An 18,594-nucleotide genomic window follows, 5' to 3' on the forward strand; every position below is an offset into this window, starting at 1 on the left:
TTCACAAAAATCATGTCTAACCGCAAAAAATAAATCAAGCGATATATGAACTATAATGACAAAAAAGACAAAATATGCTAGAATTCTATAAACACATTTCATCTCCAGTTGTGAACAGGACACAAGAAGGCACCAGGGACAAGCTGATAACTCATATCGTAGAAAATCTCTATTGTGCACAGCAGCTTGTTCATCAGCAACATGCTGCAACATGTTGTTCCGATGCATTCACCAAAGTTCAGAATCCCCTTTGAGAAAAACAATGTCATGTCACCCAGCAAAGACAAGAAGAATGCTCAAGATGCCTCATCAATGTTTTATTCTTAATCTAACTGTATAACAGGGGATAGCTAGAGTAGGAAGCTAAGGCGACCTCTCATTCGTTGTAGTACGCTTGGTACTCGGGGTCACGAGGCTTCAATATCACTTTATCGCGCATGTTGACAACCCACCCTGGTTCTAGCCCATAAAAAACCTGCCGAGGATCTTTGCGAGCAGTCAACATTGCAAAGTCTGGATCTTTCGACAGGTCAGGTAGCACGTAGCCGTACTTCTGTGCTAACAAGAACCTTTCGCTTGCAACTTGTTCAGGATCAGCAAGGTAGCCCCGGGACTTGGGGTCGCTGTAGTACCCAATGCCGTCCTCAGGAGGTAGCATTCTTTTGGGTATTGGTATCCCCTTCAGGAAGAACTTCTCTGGATCCACCAGTGCCATCACGCTTTCCACGTCATAGAAAGCAGTGGTGATGACGCCGCCGTTCCTCTCTATGGCCGCAATAACGTGCTCTTTCGCATGCTGAACTTCGATGTTTATTTTCGCCTTGAAATTGTCGATACCTTCGTCCGTTAACTGGAGGCCGAAATGCTGCTGAAGGGGCTCAACGAAACAAAGTTTTGTGTTGCAGAGCGTGGCCAAGTCAATGGGTTGGCTAGCGTCGATCCTGCCGAGGTCAATCATCATTTGGAGCTGCTGCAACGAGATGGGAGGATACTGTCGTCGAAGATGATGCCCTTTGTTGTAGTTTTCGATGGGGACTTTAAGGTAAAACGGGAACTGGCCACCTTCGAAGCCAAGTCGGGCATGGCCCATACGTTGCTTGTGCCCCTTATGTGGAAATAATCGCCTTCGACGGTCTCCTCTGAAATGTGGTTTCTTCGCATAGTGACTTCCAGGGGTGTCTCTAAGATTATTAAGACATACCCGTGGCAAAAACCGAAGAACTTCCAATGCCTTTTCGGTAATGGAAGACGCCATTCTTGTCTCGTGCGGCTGCTGCTACTGCCACCACTGCCTGTCGTACATTTCCTTACATACTGCAGTATGATGACATTAAATCTTAGAGTGATCTTAAAAGTATTACTTTATTTATAATTCGTAAGACGTAACGCTATATATATACAGGGTGTGTGCAGAAAAACATGACCCGCATTTTTACGTGTAACTCGTTGTCTACTTAGCCGAGGAACTTCCGGTGGCGCACGACGGCGTATTTATGCGTGCGAAAGCTACAAAAATATCCTGGAAGGCATACTCAGCGTAAAAAAATAAACAGAGCGCGAAAACATGGGCTTCCATGCATTAGATAGGGCGGTCATGACAGTGCATGGTAGTGCATTTCAGTGTCAGGAGAGTATGTGCAGGCACCGCTAGGGGTACTGCCGATGAGCATCCATGTGGGACATAATTTCGATTTATGCACCGATAGCTCCCCTAGCGGTACTTGAACACAACTCTCCTACGTGCACCGTGTTGCCCTTTCACATACACCCTGTTGTCCACCATGTTGCCCTATTCTGATGCACGGAAGCCGACGTTTTCGTTGTTCCGTTTATTTTCTAAGCTGAGTATGGCTTCCACAATTTTTCTGCAGATTTCGCACGCATAAATGCGCCATCGTGCGCCACCGGAAGTTCGTTAGTTAGGTAGGCAACAAGCTATGTGCCTAAATGCGGGTCATGTTTTTCTACACACACCCTGTATATCTGTCAGTAAATTCTAAATTCTAGCATGATTCCCAGCCATAGCCCATAGCCGTGTCTCTAGCCATAGAAAGGCTGAACGCTGAACATGGCGGATGGCGAAGTGTCTGCAGAATCTGAAGCTCCAAAAATTGTGTTTAAAAGTAGGAAAACTAAACGGAAGTGCTTTCGTTCGAGAGGAGGGACAGAAAATGATGATTCTGACAAGGAGGCAGAGGAAGAGGTGTCCAGGTAAACAAACGCGGTTATATACTGCGAAGAACGAGAACGGGACATACCATGTAATGTTTCCTCCGAAAGCTGGGTACCCTCGCGTCATATTCCAAGACCACGATACGCTTTGACAGGTGTACCTCGAAATAGAGTGATCGAAATCGCCCTTTCACCTGTGGTGCCACGACGCTGAAAATGAGCAAAAGTCGGGAGTTGAAAAACTGTGAAATAATGGTGCAAGCAAAGGTTGTTGAATGACTGTGTATCCTGGGAATGTCGTCTGTCACACAAATCATCGAGAGCGAACGACATCATTGGGGTTCTTGGCCATCACAGTCCATGCTATTGGCTGCATGTTACTCTAACCTATCACATTGCTCATGTCTTTAGGCGCCAATACTTTTTTTTTTTTTTTTTTTTCAGTAACCGTAACGACAGCTTGGTACAGTTTTACGTGGTAATCTGTGCTGGACAATCATGCTTCGCATGTCCGAGCGCCACAGTACTCGACTTCAATCATCTGGACAGCGAATTTCCAGATAAGCGAATCGAGTACAGGACACTTGTCTTGGCAAGTCTTGGCGCTCTAAGGTCCGGTTTTACCAATGTTGGTAACTTTGAATCAAGATGAAGTGTTGCTAAAACTTGCAATTAACGCTCAGTGCTTTCTCTTTTCTTCTTTTTTTGCGAACACCAGTTGGTGAGGTGGTGAATGTTTCTGTAATAATAACTGCCTTTTGTGAAGCACAGTTAAGTGTAAAATTCAAGTTAGGGCACCGTCGATCTCGGTTCAAGTATTAACCGCCATTGGTGATACCGGGGCTAGATGAGCTTGTTGCCGCTGATGATAGCATTTCAACTTCCGTCAGAGCCACATGCCAAGTACAACGGCGCGCAGATTTCCCTCAAACAGCGGAGCGCGTGTCTTCGGTGCTGATATGCAGATAGGAACAAGATTGGGATGATCCACTATCCTATTGAAGGGAGGGTCAGTACGCAGAACAGATGCGTCAGATAAATGGTGCGGTGCACCGAATGCATCCGTTGTGCTTAGTGACCCACCCTTGAAGTGGACATTGCCACCCAGATGAAGAAGCAATGTTCAATTAAATTGAATCCAATTTTATTTCTATCATACAACGAAACTTGACAGAAAGCAGCAAGGCTGCTTGACAAAGGCCGAGATCCCAGGCGCGACTTTGAGCAAGTAAATTCGTGAACAATCAGAGAGGATAAGTTTTCCTATTGGCCATGTAGTATTGCAATAACTGAGCTGCAGTGTGCTGAAAAACTACCTGTTATTGCTTCTTACATTAGAGAAATACTGGAAGACACTAAAGAAATACAGAAGCTGAGAAAAAGGCCACATGGGGTGAGCATCATTGGTCTGAATCTTGGGAAGAAGCTCACTACGAAAGAGGAGCTGGTAATTGTGAGTATTTTGCGAGCCCACTTTTAGTTAGCACAACGTTTAGTTTAGGTTCCTGTGCACAAATTGAATCCATTGACGTGTTTCTAGGAGGACCCCTTCAAGCTTAAATCGGGTGGCATGATCGACATGAAAGCCCTGAAAGGAAAAAGGTAATGTATACTTACTCACTGGGTGCAACGGCATTGCATGAGGCTAAGGTTACAGATAAGTAGAGCATAGAGCCTGAAGTTTTCAGGATTTTCTTTTTTCTAAAGTCAGGGAGTAAAAATTGGGTAAGTAAACATGTGCTGTAAATTCATGCAAATTCGGGTGGAAAAAGTTCCAGTACGCAAAATTCGGGAAGAAATTGGGCTCAGTTACTCAAACGAACTGAACTGGTTCGGTACAAGTGGTGATGTAACTGCGCTTGCTGCCAAACAGGCTATTGTTCATTCCTACGGACATTTCAGTAAGGGCAGTGAGTCCGAATAATCGAGCGCGTCCGAAAAATCGGGGTCCGAAAAATCAGTCGGCGACTGTGCTCCTGCCTAAGCCTTGTTCAGACGTCAGCTCGATTGTTGCGCCGTGGCTTAAGCCTTGTGACACGCTAAACAACAGTAACACTGCGCCATCTCTTAGGCGAGAGCGGAAGCCTGGGAAGTGCCTGTCCTCCTCGTCCTCTTATTGGCCAGAACCCAGGAGGTGGTGCCTCCTTAGGTTTTGGTCAGCAAACACAACGATAGTCCCATATTTGAGGTCTCACTAAGACATCAGCTGTTACAAGTGTGCTCTAAATCAAGAACATGGAAGATATCGAAATGAGACGGATGCGTAATGTAATGTGCACAACAAATACCGCCATATGAGCCGATAAATTAACGAGATTGGAAAATATTGTTGCAAACTCTGCCCAATAATAGTAATGGGAAGGATAACGACTGAGAATCATGCACGACCAATGTTTTGTACCAATGAAACTGATCCAACGCCGCAACCACTACACAGCCTGCAATGATCAGCAAGACCCCAAATCGCATGCGTGATGCATAAATCTGGTATTGTGCATGGATGCTCGTTTATCTGCTGTGAGCGCCTCTGACAACACATCACTTTTTTTTTTTTCACATTCCAGGGTAGTTGTGGACGAACTGGATGCCGTGAATCTCGGCAACACATTTTCTGTCGAAACTAATCAGAGGGATGAAGATGCAGACATGTGAGTGTGCAGTATATTTTGGTATTTGCAGTATATTTTGGTATTTGTGCAGTATATTTTGTACTTGTGATGTTGTGTGACACTTGTATTGAAGTTCTGCAACTGTAATATCCATGCAAGAGACTTACTGTGCTGCCACAGCACAATTAGCAGTTAGAACATTAGCTTATTATTTGGTTAATTGATTGAATCGAAACAGCATTTGCATTTCTGCGAGGCATGCACATATGCGTCAAGAAGGGAATGTAGTGGTTAAGTTAATTGAAGGACGGCAGTTGACAAAAACCCTTCCTTGATCCTTCCTGTGTGCTTCAGAAGGATGATTAACATCTGAAGGATAACTATCTGAAGGATGATAAACGTCTGAAGGATGATAAACGCCTTTCAGATCATTGCTTGGGCATTGGTGATGCGTTGTCCTAATTGTCGTTCTACAACTGATGTCGTCTTGATTTGATGCTTCCCCTGGATGTCAAACAACGTGAAAGTACAGTGAACCTTTGATTTAAGTTATGGACCGTTAACGTTTCCGGAAAAATTGTTACTAAATTAGGATTTGGAACAAGAAAGGGAAGTACGCCCCTAAAGGGCACCAGCCACAAACAGAGCCCTGTGTGATAGGGTTAAACCCGGTAATATCCGATGGGGCACCAGTTTCCCCCTTCTCCGCTGGAGAACAGCGCGCTGTTCCGAGGAAACCAGTTTTGGGCGGAGGATACTCAACACGGACAGCGAATTCTTGGAAGGAGAAACCACATGACACGATCGACCCAATCGCGGACACCGAAGGGCCGCTCCGGCGCGGAGAAGGAATGCTATGCTCTGTACCCCTCTTTAGTGACTCCAGCATGTACCTTGCTGCAGGGTTGCTTGTGTTCTCAGCAGGATTCAGCCCTGCATCCTTGTTGATTTAAGCATACATGTTACCAACAAGTATGCCTATGATGATATGGTGCAAAATATGGACTTCCAACCTCCTCCTTCAACCTTGGGAGGGGAAGTCCAAGTACAGTAGAGCTTTTTGGTTATGCTTGATGTGCACCACTTGCTCGAAGCATTGCACTGCACCAACACCAGCTTTGTCACGTTGCTGAAGGATGTGTAATACTTGCGTCGCAGGATGAAGTACATAGAGGAAGAACTAGCCAAGCGTAAAGGAAAGGAGCAGGACAGTGACTCTCAGGGTTCTTCTGAAAAGTGAGTTGAGCAACTGTGCAGTATATAAAGAAAAAAAATTATAAGTGGCTTCCTGCATAATATGCTATTATATAATAAGCCCCTGTTGAGAGACTGTGGTGCGAGCGATCCCACGTGTTAGCTTACGCCACCCTTCGTGTAAACTTTGCAGAACACTTGGCCCGGACGACGTCTTATTTCACGTGCCCGAGCACCTGCGCAAATCTTCTTCAAAGAAGTCCGAAGAGATGTTGTCTAACCAGATGCTGTCCGGAATCCCCGAGGTCGACCTGGGAATTGAGTGAGCATGAGATATGTTTTTTCAGAGGTTTATACATAGGGCATGACTTTTTCGGGTTATATTTTCCAGCAAAATCGGGGGGAGGTAAATACCGGGTTATATTTTTCTTGAATAATTCTGGTGTAATCGGATTCAACCGAACCTGATTCAACCTGATTCTGGTTGAATCGTGCTGGATCAGGCGTAAATCTTTGATTTACTCAGCATAATACACGTGACACACCAGTAGACACAGCGCACCAATATTTAGTCTATGCATCTAAGGTGCAGCAGGTTCTCTGTTTTGACAGTTTGTATTAGCATATTTATGCAGTTACAACATAGCTATGTGTTAGTTGTGATGACTTCGGATTCCTCTGTTCCAGCAGTTTTCAGGGAAATGCCTGGTTAAACCCTGTTTTTCATGATTTGATTCCGGAGGTAAATATCGGGCATAATCTGGTATAACCCTAAAAACTCAGGCCCTGCTTATACAAGGTGTTCACGCTGACTATAGACAGATTTTTAAATAGACTAATCATTCTTAATTAGTACGTCGACCTAGGATGTGGCCCTTGTAAGATGCGGCCGTTGACGTGGACAACTTGTATACAGGGAGGTCCTTTCTTCTTTTTCCTTTGCAGACTTTTTATAAAAAAAAAAAAGCTATGAGAGCAGCGTAGATGTCGTTTTTGCAGTTGAGTTGTATGGCTACAGCCAGGCGAACACATACCCTCGAAAAGATTATGCAACTACACGGTGACTAAGTACCTGAAATTCATTAACTAACTCTTCAAGTAGGGAATTTCAGCCAAAACAAAGATAGTAGAACAAGTGACAATACTTGTAGAAAGTCATTCTAACTTTTAAAGATCGTGAAGCGAGCCATCTGTTCTGTGGACCCATGCCAACCTATGGACATTCCCTTAGTGCTGCCTTGTGAGTGGATGTCACATGGTTCCTCCAAGCTCTACTCTCTCCCCCAAATTGTTCTTTTGTGTTGGTGGCTGAATTTGCACTTTGGCAAGTTCTGTTTTCTAGCTTTTTTTTTTTGTTCATGCCTGGGAGTTTTACCTCGAGTGACAACGATTCAAACCGGGGGCACAAAACACAGGGCTATATTGATATAGCATAGGGACCATTACCAAACTGTTTAGTTGCCGTGGAGTAGAAACCTTGTGCTTGTGTGTGTGCGTGCAGGGAACGCATCCGCAATATTGAAGCCACGGAAGAAGCCAAGATGAAGCTGCTGAAGGAACGCATGTCCAAGAAGGAGAAAGAGACTTCGTTTGTGCCTACCAACATGGCAGTGAATTTTGTGCAGCACAACAGATGTAAGTTCACTTCTTTCAATCCATTTCCATCCAATTTTTTCTTAATGGCCTACATTCGCACTTAAATCTGCTTTATCTCTTCCGTTGCAATAGTTAACATCGACGACGGTAGCAGACGACAGAATCTAAAACGGCCACCGAAAGAAAGAGAACCAGCAGTGTCCAAGCCAGTAGTGGTCATCGCAGAGGCAGAAGGTGTTGAACCCCAAATACCTGGCTGGCAGGGAAAAGGTGTGTGTTGTGTTGTGAGATATTTGTATATGTCGAAGTCATACATTGAAATACGGATGATCCACATTTCGTACAGGCACAAAGGGCTCCCTCAAGTCGAGGAATGACGACGAGAAAGCTACGGATGATTTCCATTTTGAAAAGTTCAAGAAGCAGTTTCGGCGGTACTAGTGGTACTTATGACTGCCCTACCTCACGTCGTGTACAGCTCATATTTGTCATCTCGTGATTACAGCCCATGCAAGTTGCAGCGATTTCAATCCATTTTGTACGATTACCGGCCACTGTGGCTGGAGGCCTCCAATTATCTGCAGCATAAAACCATTCCGGGACATTCCAACTTCCTGCCTGGTTTAGTCACATGAGCAGGACATTTGAGGCCTTAATATGCTCGGGCCTCCAGGAAGAGACAAATTAAACGGAGTTTCCAAAGCTATGTAACGTTGGCTGCCTACTCCCGAGCACAAGCAAACGGGATACTGTCGATGGCATACTCAATCCATACCTGCCAACTCACCCGAATTTCGTTCTTTCTTCCCATTGAACGAACCTGCCCTCCAGTCTCCCAGAAAATTGGGGCTTTTCTTCCGTCAACAACTTTATTTTAAGATGATAAACGGGAAGTTTCATCAGCAGGGGCGATACCCTGTTTCATTGCTGGTGGTGATGTGGAGAATGAAATAAGGAGCCCCTTCACGATAAGGTTTCTTCTCTCAATTTTCCTTTAATAGCAGCGCAGTCGCGTTCCCGAAGAATTCGACTGCCCGTAAACCTGTTCTGTGGCATGACCGTCCATTTTTGGAGGTCGCAGCAGATCGTCGTGTGTTTCATTATGTCCGGGTTTCTCGAGAAGACGTGCTATCGCCCCATCGTCAGTCCAGCCACGCACCGTAGTTTTGTCTCCTCCGATGGCGTTCTCCTAGCAGAAGAAATACCTGCACGTGTTCCTCGTATTATGTGCCAAGTGCCTCCTCACTGGTTTTCACTGAGCACAACCTGCTGCGGAGTGTAAACGACCGCATGTGACCGCTGTTCTGTAAAGATGTTCCGAGGAACAGCAGAACCCCGGCGAGTATCTGCTTTTCGAAGTGGTCATGTTGAACTCGTTACTCAGTAAGACGCTATGTCCAAAATGTTCGAGACGGGAAATCTTAGTTCCAGGAACCAGGCTTGCATGAGCAGCGAAGATGAACCTGGACCCTGAGGACTGTGGCACAATTGCAGATTAGCGGTTATTGCTACGAAAATAAGGGAACAGAGTGTGTGAATCATGCACGCCTTCAAGTATGGAGTTCCTAAACTTCAGCTGGCTGTTCAAGCCATCAAAAGTGTAGAACAAGGGTCTACTGCCCTGACTGACTTTTGGTCATACAAAAACAGCTGAAGTGCATCAAACAGAGAGCCAGGAGGGCAAGAGAAACCGTGCTCGAAAGATTATGGTGCTGGGGCCTTCTAATGTGCGGTAAAAATAGTGTTAAACATTGCACTTCATTTTCTAAACAAAACTTCTCGCTCTGCCTGCTCTGCCTGTGAAGCTGATATCTCCACATCGACTCGGTCTATTTTGGTGCAGTTTATTCTCTTATAATCACTGCACCTTCCTAGAGGTCGTGACATTCGTATTTTTTCAAGTAAATTAATTTATAATTTATGCTATTGTCATACGTTTCTATGCTAGATACATCAGTTGCAACCACGAGAGGAAAAAAATGAAAACCAAAAGTTGTCGTGCTGGAAATTGAAAAAAAAAAAGAAAACTAAGAATTTCACAACCTCAGCCATACGTAAGGCCCTTCGTTTTCCGCGATTCTGTGATTCCGCGAAATTTCGCAGAATTCGGAATTAATTGCGGAATCCTTCGTTTGGCACGGAGTTTCACGGAATCCTTTATTTTTAAGGGTGTGTGTGGATATTGGAGTTCTCAAATTCGAATCGAATATCAATCACTCAAAGTGTCCGATTCGCGAATCGAAATGCCCAATATTCGGGCTTCCGGATACTTTGACTATTCGCCGAATACGAACGACACCTCCCGAAAGTGGGCTTCACCTGACGCTTCCCTGCATGAAGTGAAGCCGCCCCTACAAAATTGAAGCCTGCTTTACGAAATTGTTTATGCTGCAGGTCAAAAACAGACAGATTGTAGTTTAGCTTAGGATAACATTAGCCCAAGTTTATTGTGTATACTTCACCTGAGAAAGGGGCGGCGTCCCTCCCTTATGCAGTTCAGTGGTAGCAGCAGTGGGGATTTTGATATGACATCTGGGAGGTTGCCTTCAAGAAGTTAAGTCTTTTAAATAATGGCTACAGCCCAAGAACAAAAATGGGTGTACTAAAAATGGAACTTCCCCGGGGCATGTATTGTAAACTCATTCCTATAAAGTTCCTATGAACTCTGTAGATGCTCAAAGATCTTCCAGCAGGTATAAAATGATTTCAGGCGACAGACCGCATCAGATGAGAACACGAGATATCATGTATGTAATGCTGCGCCAGAACAGTGCTTTGAATCTGTAATTTTATAACATATTTTTTGGTTCCCACATCATCTAAGAAAATAAAGCGTCTTCTATTTCATGCAGCTGTTGAGTGCTCGCCGCTGAAAGTCACGGAACTTATAAGTCAGTGCCGCGGAATTTTGAATTTGCCGCAGCAGAAAACAGAGGGCCTTGGCCATACCTTTAGGAATACACTCCAACACGGTCTTTCGTTGCATTCTTCGAACTTAGCAGTCCCTTCACAAAATGCAGAGATAAAAATTTTAAAAAAATGTGAAAATAAGGTCTTTGAGATATCATAATTTCTTGGTTAATTCATTTTGAGAGCACTATCAACATGTGAGCAAATTTTCATAATCTATTAAGAAACAAAAGTTTGTGTTGATCCCCACGTCCCCCATTAAAAGCGGTGTCTGCAAGGAATCCGGAATTCTAAGGTTAATACGATATCCACTTGGAGACAGTATGGCTCAACACTTCAAGAATCCCGCTCGAATGTCTGCATCCATTGATTCCAGTTCCTTGTTAGCCTGGATCATCCAGCCAGCGTATATGAGTTTGAGCACGCTGACATGCAAATCAGCCTTTGCAGAGGTTACAATTTCACTATCAGAGTAAGAAGGGTTCTAGGGGAAGACAAATGGAACAGGTTACTGCCCAGTTGTGATACCTTTTGTTAACTCCTTCCCAGAAGTTCAAGGTGTAGGGCTCCTAAGACGCCAGATGCAGGGCCGAAAGCTGCGGTACCGCAGATTATTGCCTGACCCTGACCATTTGCAAATTCACGAATTATTGAGCCCACAAATTTAACCACTTGTACAGTATTCCGGTTACATGTGTTTCAGATGCCCACTATTCCGATCGCGTCTCCAGTTCAACTGCTGCTTTTGTCCAGACACCGCCTGTAAGAGAACCATTTTTTGCTTCCTGCGGTAGGGAGAGCTGGTACTGTGCCTCACTTGTGAACCTTGTCTGTTTTTTTTTTTTCTGTTAAAGGTCACTTATTAGAAGTGATGGCCACTAACTACTTCTACGGTACTTTAACTATACAGTGAACCCTCGTTATTATGACCATGGTCGTCCCCGAAAATTTTGGTCGTAATGCGGAATTGTCATACTAACGGGGGAGATTTGCATACTAAATGTCAGATTATCGGTGGTCATATTAACGAGGGTTCACTGTAACTACTTCGCAATAGAGTACTTTAACTAGTAGTTTAACTATACTATTCAGGGGAGGTAGTTAAAACTACTTCTTTAACTACTGCAATGTAGTTTAACTACATCTCTAACTATTTAACGTCGTCTATCTACACCAATCCCATTCTATAGTGTTCTTGGACACCGAAATATGAATCACAAGCAGTGACGAAAGTGAAGATTTCGTACGCATGCACGGCACAATTGCTCTGCACCTTGCATAAAATGTCATAAATAAACTGAACTGAAAAGCGAAACCTGCATTCTCATCAAACGTGTAGCTCAAAGTAAAAGGCAGAAGGTCAGTCGTGCCGTAAAGCTTGCAGCAAAATCTGAAGTAGTTGGCACCTGCAGTAACCTAACTACTGTAATTAACTACTCAAAGTAATAGTTTAACGAGTAGTTGGACTACATTTCTGCAAGTAGTTAACTACTTTATAACTACAATCAGGTAGTTTAGCTAGTAGTTTAACTACATGTAGTTAACTACTGGCCATCACTGCTTATTAGTGAGGCTGCTCTACTTCTTTGCCTCTGAGCTTGTCACATTGACGAACTGTTACTCTCGGCATGTTGCTGCAGCATGGCCGCTCACGATTTGCTACATATCGTCATGGCAGCTGTCTATGGTTTCCCCTGGCTTCAGCTGCTCTTTTTTTGCAACTTCCCTGACAGTTCCCAGTTTTCCAGGCTGGCAGCCACCCTGCAGTAGTGGGTAGTCAAAAATTATGAAATATTCAGCATTCCAGACACGTAGGTGAATCAACAGATTTATTCTAGTGAACTCTTTCTCATCATCTCAGAAATAAAATAGAGTAAAAGAGTTAAAAGTTATAACAGGAACGAGGCATTAGCAATTTTTAAACACGAGAACAAGTGCACTTTTATATACGTAGCTCCTTTAGGTATGAAAATACGGAGAGTTTGGGGAAACCTCCTCGAAAAATGCCGATAGTAGTATCCTGGCAAAGTTTTAAGTACATTTCAGTGGCACTTTGCAAAGCCCAGTTTATAGTGTTGCTGTAGCTTGAGAGAACAGCATTTTTCTGGCATGGAAACTATACATTCTGGCTGGAGTAGTTTTATGGCAGGCTGTTCACAAGAATTTAAAGGGATTGGGACAGTAGCATTATATTCAATTTGAAAAAAAAAAAAAAAAAAAGGCAAAAGAAAACAGGATGTCATTGTTACGATCTTGTGACCCACGCTTCAGAAAGCAGAATCACGCCAAGGGCAGAATCACGTCATTGCAGTCCCCAAACCTATCACTGGTATGACCTTACACCGAAGCTGCTTTCCTGCGTTTCCTGGCAAGCACACTGGGTACCAACAGTATCAACGTGTCACAACACTTAAAACAATGCACTGCTCCTGATATATACGTACACAATCATTGGGCCACTGAGAGCAGCACATCGAGTCCTGTCACAGTAGCTAGACAAGGCTACAAACGTCCTAACACCCATATTTTTTTTGGCAAAGGCATCATAAAAGTTCACGAGGCACATTTACTCATCATCCCTCAACGAAAGCCGCTTGATCCAATGTGCTGAGAAACTATACTAAATGACGGGGGTATGGTGAATGAAACGTACAAAACAATCACATGCTCGGGGGAAACGCACACAGAAATTGTGTTGGATGCATCGTAACCGAGAAGCGCTTGAGGTATTGTAAGTCCCCGAGGAAAGTCACGCTGCCTCACAGTTTTGAGCACTGCCATGCCCTTTGCACGGCAGCTAGAGCTGCGCTTATTTTACGTCCTGGAACTTGTTCTTCTTCCCGAGGATCTTCATCAGCTCCTTGGACATGAAGTACGGCTTCTCCTCCGAGCCGTCGTTCCTCTCGCAATCTTCCACTGAAGGAAGAAGAGCACGGGATGCATTAGGCCATGAGTGTCTCACACTGGGGTGGGGTCAAGTTACGCCATTTACTTGCAAGCTTATTTATTTATTTAAATACCCTCAGGGCATTAGTAATGCAGAGGGGAGTGGTGGTTGAAGTAAACGGGTTACACAAAGCAGGAAAAGCTGAATATTAGGATGATCGCTTTCCCCGTCGAGACTGGGAGGTGATACTGGGAGGATCGAATCCTGTCACCGGCTGTGCTGTCTGAGATTTTCCTTGGGTTTTCTGAAGACTTTCCAGACGAATGTCGGCACAGTTCCCCCTGAAGGCGGCCCAGGACACATACTAACCTCCCCCCCCCTGTCCCCCACTCCTTCCTGCTGTCCTCTCTCCATGTGTCCAGTTCGTCGCATTTCTAGGACAGGTATCTCCATAATTAAAAGATACTGTCGATGGCGGTCTTACTTCTGGCCATGGTAACCCCCAACTTTTCACGTTTAGTCTACGACATGTTCCGCCACGAATGAAAACGAGCTCGTGCGGAAGAACAAGAACAACGAGACAAGCAGTGCGCATACGAAGCCTCTGTACTGCACACTTTTCACAAATTATCCTCCCTTGGAAAGCGCATACTGGTATGGGGCAAAGAGGAGGGCATGTGGTGAAGAAAGACAGAGGGGCATGCCAGTGTCATTCAAGTGCCAAGACATCCTGCCACTGTTAAAGAGAGCTGTCTACACACAGTGGCAGCAGGAGCGGGACATGGAAGAAAATAACAAGCTACACCTCACACAGCCACACGTTTCCCCCCCGCATCGGACTGAACACATCAACAGATCATCCGAAGTTCTTCACGCGAGATTGAGGATTGGACACACATGGCTCACGCATCACCACCTACTCAGAGGTCAGGATCCGCCAGCTTGTGCGCACTGCGGTGACAGCTTGACTGTCTTGCACGTACTGGCATCCTGCCCTCACTTCGAACACCAACGCCAACAGTATTTCACCGCATTCTACAGATACCATGTCCCACTCCACCCAGCCCTTCTACTGGGTGACACCCCTCTTGTGCCGTTTGATAACGTCATTAAATTTTTGACCACGTGTGGGTTTCTTAGTCAGATGTAGATGATAAGCATTGCTCCGCTTTTATCCAATATCACCGAACTCCTCGTGTAAATATCTCATTGTCACACTTGTAGATAGCTTTTAACTGCCATGCTCGCTTGCTATCGTCATCCTCCTCTCTCACACACATAATCAATCAATCAATCAATCTCTCTTATCCTGGTCAATCTCATTGCTCATCGCTCATACCTGTAGATAGGTTTTAACTACCACACACTCTCTCTCACATCATCTTTCCCATAATCATCTCAGACACACTCACCATAGTTTTGGCGCTCTATGGCCTTTGTTGCCTTTGTGCCATTAAACACATAATCAATCAATCAATCAATCAGTGTCATTCAAGTACCATGCCAGCTGCCTGTGGCTGCTTTCTTTGTGTTCTTGTAAATTTTGTTGCACAATGACCACTACACCACACAGCAACAATAATACTTTTTGCATAGTGGCTATTTATGGTAAACTTCACTTCATTCCTCTTTGAGTGACGGTATTTCTGCTTCTTCCAGAGCATTAGAGATCTGTGCATTGGCTGAGCAGTGAGGACATGGGCTTACTTTGAGGAAGGTTATCCATCCCATAGAGACAGGGTTGCACAGTGATTAGGAAGAATGCTCATACTGAACTTTGTACAGTAAACCCCCATATATCGCAAATGCTTTTTTCGAATTATCGCTTTTGGTGGAGTATCACACTGTCAAAGCCGAAGCGCGTGCATTTCGGATCGGATTATTTTGCCTTTCCTGTCCGACGATTCATGTCTGTGTAGCAGAAGCACAACTAGTTGGTGCTTCTGTGAAGGTAATTCTAACACTACTCACAGAAACAGAGGAAGAGCGTGTCCACGGCCATCCCGTAGACGCTGAAGAAACTCGACGCGATGACGTAGGCTCCAGCTGATATTGTCTGTTTAAAAGAAGAAGCAAAAATGGGTAGGAGTTAAAAGGCCACTAAAATATAATTAAGGTCCCAGGTATTCTGCGATTCTGCAAAATTTCGCTTAGCCATTCGTTTGGTGCAGTATTTCGCGGAATCCTTTATGTTGCTCGAAATTTCGCAGCGTTTTGCGCAGAATTTTTGCGGAAATCCGATTGGGTCGAAGGACGTGATTGGCATGATATGAACGGTTACTACGATGTACAGCGTCTCAGGAGAAGTACTGCGTGCTCACGTAAAAGAGCGTCAGATAAAAGCGCGTGCTGCGCACGCTCCTAAATTCTCCAAGGTACATGTGACCATTTTGACATTAGCAATTGCGTTTTGGAACGGAATGAGGTGCGTGTTCCAAACTTAGCATCTACTGCAATGAAGTAGTTGTCAATTCCTATAAACTGTAGATGCTGAAAGATCTTTCAGTAAGTATAAAATGATTGTAGGTAACATATGGCATTCACTGTCAGAGGAGAGCACAAGATATTGTGTAATGCTGAGCCACAACAGTGCTTTGAATCTGTAAGATTTTTTGTTCCCACATTATCCAAGAAAATAGAGTGTTTCCCATTTCAGGCAGCCGCTGACTCCTTGCCACGGAAAGTCACGGAACTTACGAGTCGGTGCCGCAGAATTTTGAATCTGCTGCAGCAGAAAACCAGGGGCCTTAAATACAATAACTTGTTCTCAAATCGAAGTCCATGTTTCAACTATAGTATGATGCAAGCAAAGTTCATATAAAAATCACACTGGGTGGGCAGTGCGGGCAATGGAGAAGGTTGAGTTCCAGATTCTCTAAGCTACCGAGGCTGCAGTAGCTTATATACCGCAAGCGATAACTCAACTAAGCCATGTAACTGGCATTAAGTTGTATCTGATGAATTAACAGAGCGGTTCACACCGCGAGGCCCATCAACCAAATCACCGTGAGTAGGTAAATGAGGGTCGAATAGAGACGAAATAGTCCATTCATCGTAACGAGGGCCCAGAATCTTGGGCATTTGCCTATACATAAATGCCTATGAATGCCTGAATGTGGCATTTTCGGGGTTGCCTGCCTTTTTACGGATTCTATTGAATCGTAGCCAGGGGCGGATTTAAGTGTCTGTCATGGGGGGGGGGGTCTTAAGGAAATTTCGTGCTTTGCGGCGCAGCATCGTCCAGGAGATAGGGTTTTTACATAGAGAACAAGACCGTATGGGGGGTCGCCCCCCCCCCCCCCCCTTAAATCCGCCCCTGATCGTAGCCTTCTTTCACATTTTTAGATGCTATAAAAGCCTTTTCTAGAGGCGCAAGCGTGCCTTTCATGCTCGTGCAGCATTTTGCTTTTTGTCTTTTCTGTGTTTGGTTTCCTTCTGTACCTTGGTTTGGTAGAACGGGTTCGTGTACGTTGGATCGAAAGATTTCGCACCTCGTGGCCCTTCACGATGTTCGAGGGTGGAGAACTAAAAGTATCATTCAATATAGCGTGGTTCTACACTCTTAAAAATGAACTTCACGGCATAGCACGCTCCTAGCCAACCATCATCTCAAATGATATCGTTATCTGCCCTGATTTGTCGAAAACGGGAGGCGTACGCCTTTTTTGTGACACTTATGCTGTTCATAATTGTCAGAAAACAGGCGTACGCCTCCCGTTTTCAACAAATCAGGGCAGATAACGATATCATTTGAGATGATGGTTGGCTAGGAGCGTGCTATGCGGTGAAGTTCATTTTTAAGAGTGTAGGCCCGAGCATTCATGTATCAGAAGTCAAAGCCTGTACGGTACCATAGTGTTTAAACGAGCAAATCTTCCTGGGTGGAGCACCCTGAAACGCCAACAAAACCTGTGAGCGTGCCTACTTTTGCGTGCGTACTTTATTGCCTGTTTCGATGTTCTTGAGGGCCTAAATGCCTGCCTATTTCCATAGTTTTTAGTGCCTAAATTTCCAGGCCGTAAGCATAACTAAAATAGAGTTGTTAACGTTCTGTCACACGGTGCCGGCACAATGTAATCAACCACTGATTTTGAACGAAAATCGCAGCCATTTAGTTGGTATGTTCTGGTCTCCACTGAATAGATCTCTACCTGAGAAACATCGTCATGACGTTGGTAGACAGACTGAAACCGAAACAAATCGGAAGGGGAGGGATCTGTTTCACTAATGGGCACCTGTTCGCTGCCTCCTATTGAAAGAAAAGTAGGACTGAAGGTCGCGCCCCTTTCAGAGACTACCGTGATCCCCTCAAGACCACGGCCTTTGGGCGAGACCTTGTTCGCCCTAGCCTTGAGCATAGTTCAACTCTACCAAATTGGTGGCGCTGTCGAACACTATGAGGTCATTTGTTTACAAACAGGGAGAGGTCTATACTGCTGTCTTCCATGAGCACTTAAACAATGCACCTCAAATGAATTGAGGTTTTCATTTCACCTCCATGGTTAGCTTTTGACTTTCTTTACCAACATTACTATATTCTACACCATTTCTACATTATTGCCTTCATTATACTGAATGCTGTAAGTTATGCTTCTCAGTCCGAGTATCACGACTATGTAGTAGTATGTTCTGGAAGCAGACTTACAATTACAGGAACCAGATAATAGTTTAGTTCAGGAAGATGTTGGTTGAAAGCATCCACTCTTCGGTTGAAGATGTAAAAGCACATGATAGCTGTGGAAGAAAGATAAAATTCAGGAACAAAGCATCTGAACGAATCAGGCACAACGGATTTTTCAGAAACTCTGGTGTCTTTGCAACTGCTTAACATTTACACCGTCATATCAGTACAGGGTGTTCAAAATTAAGCTTTCACGAGCGCCACGCAAACACAGCGATGACAGGAAACCGGATGATAACTTTACGCTACTTGTGTAAGAAACAGGTGCTGCTAATTATGTAGTACCTGTTTCTTACTCAAGGAACAGAAAAAAATAGCACCAATTTTCTTTTGTTCACCTATTTATAAAGTGCTAGTGAAAGCTTAATTTTGAACACCCTGTATGTCACTATTATATTTGTGAAATACTGAAGTTCTTGCATAAAAAATGCTTTGTATCCCAGTGAAATGACGACATAGCCAAAGGTCATTTTATGTTTGTACGGAAATTGAGTGGGCACCATGGCAGAATTCAAAGAAATGTTGATTCCTGCATGAACCCTTGA

At 44.4% G+C, this 18,594-nt stretch overlaps 3 protein-coding genes across 7 annotated transcripts in view; 1 reads left to right on the forward strand and 2 right to left on the reverse strand.

Moving 5' to 3' along the window:
* Window positions 1–296: 296 nt before the first annotated feature.
* Window positions 297–1,387, reverse strand: LOC135375143 (large ribosomal subunit protein uL15m-like). Its single transcript, XM_064607867.1, has one exon. It carries the CDS (start codon window positions 1,253–1,255, stop codon window positions 377–379), a length of 879 nt encoding a protein of 292 aa, XP_064463937.1. The 5' UTR covers window positions 1,256–1,387; the 3' UTR covers window positions 297–376.
* A 645-nt stretch (window positions 1,388–2,032) lies between these two features.
* Window positions 2,033–8,181, forward strand: LOC135375137 (splicing factor C9orf78-like). Of its 2 annotated transcripts, XM_064607860.1 has the most exons (10): window positions 2,033–2,211; window positions 3,511–3,625; window positions 3,713–3,774; window positions 4,737–4,820; window positions 5,940–6,017; window positions 6,169–6,297; window positions 7,477–7,610; window positions 7,704–7,841; window positions 7,918–8,014; window positions 8,077–8,181. In XM_064607860.1, the coding sequence occupies exons 1-9, from the start codon at window positions 2,069–2,071 to the stop codon at window positions 8,010–8,012; spliced, it is 978 nt and encodes a 325-aa protein (XP_064463930.1). In that variant the 5' UTR covers window positions 2,033–2,068; the 3' UTR covers window positions 8,013–8,014; window positions 8,077–8,181. The 2 variants fall into 2 exon arrangements, with proteins under 2 accessions (XP_064463930.1, XP_064463929.1); XM_064607859.1 differs by having other exon boundaries at window positions 7,918–8,181.
* Window positions 8,182–12,293: 4,112 nt separating this feature from the next.
* LOC135375124 (choline transporter-like protein 2) overlaps window positions 12,294–18,594 on the reverse strand; it is a 64,403-nt gene continuing 58,102 nt past the window's right edge. For all 4 annotated transcript variants that reach the window (XM_064607836.1, XM_064607837.1, XM_064607839.1 and 1 more), the window contains 3 exons: window positions 18,014–18,102; window positions 15,340–15,424; window positions 12,294–13,397 (listed from right to left, as the gene is read on the reverse strand). In XM_064607836.1, the coding sequence (XP_064463906.1) occupies window positions 13,291–13,397; window positions 15,340–15,424; window positions 18,014–18,102 (281 nt within the window). In that variant the 3' untranslated portion in view covers window positions 12,294–13,290. The remainder of the gene's footprint in view (window positions 13,398–15,339; window positions 15,425–18,013; window positions 18,103–18,594) is intronic.

Source organism: Ornithodoros turicata, unplaced genomic scaffold (genome assembly GCF_037126465.1).
Source record: "Ornithodoros turicata isolate Travis unplaced genomic scaffold, ASM3712646v1 ctg00000829.1, whole genome shotgun sequence".
NCBI classification, from domain to species: Eukaryota; Metazoa; Arthropoda; class Arachnida; order Ixodida; family Argasidae; genus Ornithodoros; species Ornithodoros turicata.